The sequence below is a fragment of the Oncorhynchus mykiss genome, chromosome 20, assembly GCF_013265735.2.
Source record: "Oncorhynchus mykiss isolate Arlee chromosome 20, USDA_OmykA_1.1, whole genome shotgun sequence".
In the NCBI taxonomy this organism is placed as follows: domain Eukaryota; kingdom Metazoa; phylum Chordata; class Actinopteri; order Salmoniformes; family Salmonidae; genus Oncorhynchus; species Oncorhynchus mykiss.
Window position 1 is genome coordinate 35985858 of NC_048584.1, and position 8062 is coordinate 35993919.

Here is an 8062-nt window from a genome sequence, read left to right on the forward strand (position 1 = left end):
AATTCAAATTTTAAGAAGAACAATTGTAGAAATGGAAGGGGTTTATGACTTTGTGGCTGTGGTAACTAGTGATGACAGATTTATAGAGCTTGACCTCTGAATGGTGAATGACGTGATGACAGGCTAAAGGACCTTTTTAACTCTCCATCATAGCAATGAAAGCGAGAGAGAGAGATAGAGCGAGAGTGCAAAGATGTGAGAGTATACAAGGGCAGAGAGAGAGACAGAAAATGATGTGGGTAGACAAGAGAGGAAGAGAAAGAAGAGATGTGAAGAGTAGGGGCAAAATGGGACACAAGAGGGAGAGAGGGTTTTAAAGCACAGCTGTGTGCTTGAATCAGAGCTTCATTCACTAAGTTTGGCCACAGAGAGAGGAAAACAGGATATGCTGTGAGAGAGAGAGCATTACAGGATATGCCACTGATATCTGCAGAACCAAGGAGGAAGAGTTTCTGAAAAGAAGGTATATGTCTATATATATATATAAGCCTCTGAAAAGAAGGTATATAAATAGTAAATCTGACTTTCTGTTTAAGGAGTTTATCAGTAAAATTATTTAAGCCGTGGTGAATGGGGAATTAACCACAGTGGCAGGAGAGGACAAAAACAGAGGAAGGGACAAAAACAACAAAAACAAAAACGACAAAAACACCTTCAATGTAGATTATTTATTGACAATGCTTTTTAACCTTGAAAGGATGATATGATAAGGTATAAACAACAGAAAAATCTACAGGCTCCGGATTGTGGTATTAAAAGGTGGCTATTTTCTCCTCTTCCGTCATCTCACATCATCTCAAGTTGAAAACTACAGAGAGAAAAATAGAGCATGTCACAACTGCAGTATTACACTAGTTTGAAATTACACATTAGGTAGGGTAGCACAATTCTGACAACTTTCCCAAAATGTTCATGTTTTCCAGAACATCTGGTGGGAAGATTCCTGGAATCAGGAGGGAATAAGCAGGAAATCCGGAATCCTTCAACCAGGATTTCTCAAAAACCTGGGAATTTTGGGAACGTTATCAGAATTTTGTAAACCCAGTGGGCTGGAATAACTATGTGTTGGCTGAAATAACTTTTATCCTTCCTTACCTGGAGATCCATCCATGCAATCCATGGAATCCATTTTTAAAAAGATGTCATTGTACAGCATGAGGTCAACATCCTTTAGTTGGGTGATCATGAGCTCAGACGCACGTTCACCTTTGGCATAGGTAATGTCCACAAGGACGCGTGCTTTATCTGCCCGCCCATGTGTCTCCATTATGGTTTCCTTCTCAAATTGATTGATCACGTTTTGGCTAAAGAGTATATCTACTAGACGTTTGATGTTGGCCTCGTTTAATCTCTTCACAAGGTTCCCCCTTTCCCTGTCCAATATTTCGGCTGTCCAAATTGAAAGAAAGAGAACATGAGAATGATTATTAGAGAATGGTTATTGACAATCATATGTTTGATACCGTCAGTCTCTGTAACAAACAAATTCCTGAAGCCGCCTGAATCAGCATTAAGCACTAGAGCATGTAGAAACAGACTACCCCTTACAAAAAAAGATTGCCGTTTTGAAACTGCAGTAAAAGTGCAGTAACTGCAGTCGACTGTAGTATTTTGGACGCAGTCATTTCAGAATTAATGCAGTTATTCTGCACTCTAACTGCAGTTACACTACAAAATTACTGCAGTAAAAAAAAACAGTTATTTTTGATGCAGTATTTTCAGCATACTGCAGTTATACTGCACTCTAACGTATCCAGGAGACTTGCATGCGACTTCTACTATCAGAATAGGAAGATTGCATTGAAAAGAGAGTCTAGACTCTCAAAAGTCGCTTTGTGGTCTGACTATGTTCAGATCTGGCTGAGCATTTCAGGAGGTGGTTAGGGATGCATTGTGTGTGGATTTCTTCTGTCTGGATGCTATCAGGCTACCGAAAGCACATACAGTGGGCGAAGTCATCAGCACTCCTCCCACAAGTCTCCAGAAAACGTGTGCTTTGGGACCGAGGCACCTTTTCATTATAACATTGGAAGAAATAAGTTCCTAGCGTGTGAGGAACGTTTTTGTTAGCCTCATAAATGCTAGCCAGCTAGCTAATATTTAGAATCATATATATATATATATATATTTTTTTTTTTTTTTTTTTCGTAAGGGTTCCACCATTTGTAGAACGCAAACTGGCATTTGAATATAGCACGGGAAAAGGGATTCCGGAAACACTGTGGACACGGTAGAAGTGTAGACGCATGACACGTTCAGAATTCCATGATCAGAATACTAAAGCTGCATGAACTGTCAAGTCTAGACAGAAAGTTGAACCACATTTTACTGAATTTCTAAACAATTTAAAAACTCTAGAATGTTATTTGGAGACCAGCAAAAACAAGCAAAAATTACCCCTGCCATTATCACATTGGTTGCTGTAGCTTCATTTATCTCAGTCACTCTACAAACACAGCCTATTAGCAATAAAATTAGCCACTACGCAAAAAAATCACATTAACTCAGCACCGTGATTAAAAACTATAATTTAATGAATGGATGGGGGCCCCAGAAGTTACTGCCCATGGCCACATGCCCTGTGTGCCCGGTCGGTAATTGGGCCATGATTACTACACATTTAGATCATTGGACCGTGCAGTGCATTCTGCACGATTGTGGGACAAGGAATGCACTGCACGGTCCATTGATGATGCAAGGGAAACATGCATAATGGGTGTTAATACGATTCCAATGGAGTTTTATGGAGCCGGATACCTGCCAAAAGGTTTAACGTACATTTCTTTAGGATCGTAAGAAAATCCATACGGAAATTGTTAGGATCGTCAGAAAAAAACATAAACATTAACTTTCATCTGTGAACATACAGTGCCTTGCGAAAGTATTCGGCCCCCTTGAACTTTGCGACCTTTTGCCACATTTCAGGCTTCAAACATAAAGATATAAAACTGTATTTTTTTGTGAAGAATCAACAACAAGTGGGACACAATCATGAAGTGGAACGACATTTATTGGATATTTCAAACTTTTTTAACAAATCAAAAACTGAAAAATTGGGCGTGCAAAATTATTCAGCCCCCTTAAGTTAATACTATGTAGCGCCACCTTTTGCTGCGATTACAGCTGTAAGTCACTTGGGGTATGTCTCTATCAGTTTTGCACATCGAGAGACTGAAATTTTTCCCATTCCTCTTTGCAAAACAGCTCGAGCTCAGTGAGGTTGGATGGAGAGCATTTGTGAACAGCAGTTTTCAGTTCTTTCCACAGATTCTCGATTGGATTCAGGTCTGGACTTTGACTTGGCCATTCTAACACCTGGATATGTTTATTTTTTAACCATTCCATTGTAGATTTTGCTTTATGTTTTGGATCATTGTCTTGTTGGAAGACAAATCTCTGTCCCAGTCTCAGGTCTTTTGCAGACTCCATCAGGTTTTCTTCCAGCCTCTTGGCTGCATCTCTGATCAGTCTTCTCCTTGTATGAGCTGAAAGTTTAGAGGGACGGCCAGGTCTTGGTAGATTTGCAGTGGTCTGATACTCCTTCCATTTCAATATTATCGCTTGCACAGTGCTCCTTGGGACCTTGGGATGCTCCAGTGCTCCTTGGGATGTTTAAAGCTTGGGAAATCTTTTTGTATCCAAATCCGGCTTTAAACTTCTTCACAACAGTATCTCGGACCTGCCTGGTGTGTTCCTTGTTCTTCATGATGCTCTTTGCGCTTTTAACGGACCTCTGAGACTATCACAGTGCAGGTGCATTTATACGGAGACTTGATTACACACAGGTGGATTGTATTTATCATCATTAGTCATTTAGGTCAACATTGGGCAGTCAGAGATCAAAAAAAAAACAGAGATCCTTACTGAACTTCTGGAGAGAGTTTGCTGCACTGAAAGTAAAAGGGGCTGAATCATTTAGCAATTTTTGATATGTTAAAAAAGTTTGAAATATTCAATAAATGTCGTTCCACTTCATGATTGTGTCCCACTTGTTATTGATTCTTCACAAAAAAATACAGTTTTATATCTTTATGTTTGAAGCCTGAAATGTGGCAAAAGGTCGCAAAGTTCAAGGGGGCCGAATACTTTCGCAAGGCACTGTATGTAACAGTATAAGTTTAAACCGTCCCCTCGCCCATACCCGGGCGCGAACCAGGGACCCTCTGCACACATCAACAACAGTCACCCATGAAGCATCGTTACCCATCGCGCCACAAAAGCCACAGCCCTTGCAGAGCAAGGGGAACTACTACTTCAAGGTCTCAGAGCAAGTGACGTCACCGATTGAAACGCTATTTAGCGCACACTGCTAACTAAGCTAGCCGTTTCACATCCGTTACATATGCTTGGGGTCATTGTCCATTTGGAAGACCCATTTGCGATGTCTTGAGATGTTGCTTCAATATATCCACATCATTTTCCTTTCCTCATGATGCCATCTATTTTGTGAAGTGCATCAGTCCCTCCTGCAGCAAAGCACCCCCACAGCATGAGGCTGCCACCCCTGTGCTTCACGGTTGGGATGGTGTTCTTCGGCTTGCAAACCTCCCCCTTTTTCCTCCAAATATAACGATGGTCATTATGGCCAAACAGTTATATTATGTCAATTCTCCCATCAGAAGTCAATTCGCCCATCAGAAGCTTCTAAAGGCATGACATAATTTTCTGGAATTTTCCAAGCTGTTTAAAGGCACAGTCAACTTAGTGTATGTAAACTTCTGACCCACTGGAATTGTGATACAGTGAATTATATGTGAAATAATCTGTAAAGAATTGTTGGGAAAATTACTTGTGTCAAGCACAAAGTAGATGTCCTAACCAACTTGCCAAAACTAAAGTTAGTTAACAATACATTTGTGGAGTGGTTGAAAAACGAGTTTTAATGCCTCCAACCTAAGTGTATTGTAAACTTCTGACTTCAACTGTACTTTCGTATTTATAGAGGATATAATTGCTTTTTGGTGGTTATCTTGTTCTTAAATAGTGTTCTTGAATAATGTTAATTGTAACATTTAGTCACTACAATGTTCTTAAATAATATACATTTTAATCATTATTGAAGAAATCCTCATTTAGAGTATGTTAGTCCTTTGGAGCACAATTTGTGAGATGTTTGTTTGTTTGTCATTCCACTTCTAAAAACCCATATATTGGCAGATATATTGTAATCAGTGACTTTTGCCTCCCTAAAATCTCCTATTGATCGGGCTCTAATGGTAATGACGTTTTTTTTTTTGATGATAATTGTTAGGTGGGGGTTGATAGCTAGCTTGACTTGCAATAAAGTTAGAGAAACAAGTTGAGAAAAACGTAACTAAACAAAACTGCAGTAAAAAACAATGCAGCATTTGTAGCATACTGCAGTTATACTGCACTCCAACTGCAATCTTTTTTTCGGAAAGGAAACACTACACTTGTCCGTTCAGTAACAAGGCAAGACTGATCGAGCGAGGCGCAGTGTTGCCAACTAATTTTCAGGGTAAGTTGCTAGCGGCAGGTTGATTTGTTGCTAAATGGAGTTGTGATGTCATTGCGTGATAACGTAAACTGCATCATTACGTAGAATCCACAATAACGTTACTCAAATTGACTGGCCATCTCGGCAAAAAATATGGTTTGACATTTGTTCAGGTACAGACTCCCACTCTTCTCTGTACTTTTGTCTGTACAATTTTGATTGAGACATGTTGATTTATGTTGTAAGTTCTGTTCAAGATCAAACATTCGTGACCAACTATATTCATTGGGTTTGGCTCGTGATTTGCAATTTTCTTCAATTGCTGCAGGCCTTCTGCTGACGTCACGCACAATGCACTTTTGCAGCCAGGCACGTGTGTTGTGACTGAGTGTGTGACAGAGAAAATGTTTTTTTATGTCATTTAGAGGGAAATGCGTGCATTTTAGCGTTTGATTCACGTTTCAAAAGTTGCTAAAAGTTCAAAATAAATTTGTAAAAGTAACTAAATTTGTTGCTAGGTGCTGATTTGAAAAAACAAGTTGCCAGGGTAGTCTGAAAAGTTGCTAAATCTAGCAACAAAAATGCTAAATTGGCATCACTGGGGAGGCGTCTGTGAAGATGTCATACGGCCTAATGAAATACGTCACGATGGGAATTGGCATATGCCGCGTTCCAAACAACTGGGAATTCGGAAAAATATGAGGTCAAATCATGGCGTCAGTGATCTTCAGGTCGGAAAGTTGGAGCTCTAGAAAGAGGGCAGAGTTCCTGAGTTGGAATTCCGAGTTGGATGACCCTTCACATTTTCTTCAGTCGGGGCTCGTTTTTCCGAGTTCCCAGTTGTTTTGAACGCACTGGAGTCAGAAGTCATAGATTTCCGAGTTCCCAGTTGTTTTGAACGCAGCATAAATTCAAAGCAGCGTGTGGATGGATGCCTGTATCTCTTTATTAGAAGAACGTGTTTGATCCCGTGCGTTTTCAAAACGAGATCCCACTTAATTCGCCGTGGTTCCGGTGCTTTCGTCGATTCCAAGCTGCTTTCTAACACCGACCTCTACTGGACGTGGTTCCGGTGCTTTCTTTGATTCCACGCTACTTTCTAACACCGACCTCTACTTACAAAAATATTAAGCATTTTGTACGGTTAATTTTATCGCAGGTAGAGAAGGGAACTCTGGAACATTCAGGGACGTGAGGGTATGAGGTCGAATTCCGTGGAAGGCACACTGTTTTGAAAATGGTTTAATGTGAAACCACACTTTCTGCACTGTTCAAATAATTTGTTTTATTTGGTATTGTATAAGCATCTGTGTTAAGCACCCAAAATAATGGCATAGATTCCGTTGTTGAACATTAGTAAACATGAAGGCAAAAAAAGGGAAGCATGAGATGCGAACCTGATCCTACAACTGATTATTGACTGACCATTAAAGCCAACGATTTACCACCGCGCCACAGAGATTTGATGAAGACAGTAGACAAAAAAAAATAAAGTATATCTGATAATCACACACTGCTATTTATTGTTGACCAGCAGATGTCACTAATGTGCATTATGAACATATTATGTAGCTCTGCGTAATCAACCGAAGCCTTCAGAAAAACTCGGTTTCCCATCACTACTCATACCGTAGCTACAGCCCTGTACACGGCATAATACTATAAGTATTTAAATGTGTCGTCCGTAATATTGTCATATTCGTCTCCCTTTTAACTTCAGAGAACGAAAACCAATCATGAAGCAAGAATATGTTGCTGTGTGATGGCTGGTTGACCGAAGTAACTTCATTACTTTACTAAAAACAAGTTGTACACTTTTTAACTCTTTCATTTTAGCGATGATAGGAGTGGTGCACACATATTTACCACAAAAACAAGTAGAACAGGTTGCTATGATACAACAAAATACAAAAAAGGCCAGCACTCACTAATATATAAATTACAATTTAAATGTTGTTTTACTTTCTCTCATGGCAACATAATCCAAGTGAGTGCTGGCCTTTTTCACTTTTGATGTGATAATTTGTTGTCCTCAGCTTCCAAGCACCCAATCATTTGTTTAGGCAAGAGGAGTGAGTGCACTCTCTTTACAATACTATGATACAGTACACACAAATTATAGAAATTGTTGTTCCCAGCAACATATCACATTCATTCTGTATTAAAATACTAATAGTTACCTGCCATACTCTGTTGAAAATCTGAAAATGCCTTGTGTGCACGCAAGAAAACGAAAGAGAAAGTTAGACAGTTTTACTCAAGACTGGTTGTCACTACCTGGGCCAGAGGCAAAGTCATAACCCCGCCTATTTCTGTAACTTCTCTTTTTATAATCTGATTGTAAATCTTACCCTAACCTTAAAGGAAAATTCCACCCAAAAACGGTCTACATCATAAAAATTCATTAAAACCAAAATGTGCTTTTTCAATTGAATTTAAGGTTAGGGTTAAGCATAAGGTTAGAAGTGTGATTAAAGGAAAACTATATTTTGGTATTTTGCTTCATTAGTCCACTGTTGATATAGTCCGAAAATGTTTTGCATGTCAGCAATCAAGTTTTCAAGAAAGTTTAACTTTCAATATATAGAAATACAGCCAGTATGA

The 8062-nt window shown here is 39.3% G+C and overlaps 1 protein-coding gene across 1 annotated transcript; it reads right to left on the bottom strand.

The window, feature by feature from the left end:
• Positions 1–653: 653 nt before the first annotated feature.
• On the bottom strand, positions 654–7765 carry LOC110499420. The gene is made up of 3 exons (XM_021576559.2): positions 7639–7765; positions 1096–1389; positions 654–808 (listed from the first exon to the last, which is right to left on the bottom strand). The coding sequence occupies exons 1-3, from the start codon at positions 7643–7645 to the stop codon at positions 792–794; spliced, it is 318 nt and encodes a 105-aa protein (XP_021432234.2). The 5' UTR covers positions 7646–7765; the 3' UTR covers positions 654–791.
• Positions 7766–8062: the final 297 nt, after the last annotated feature.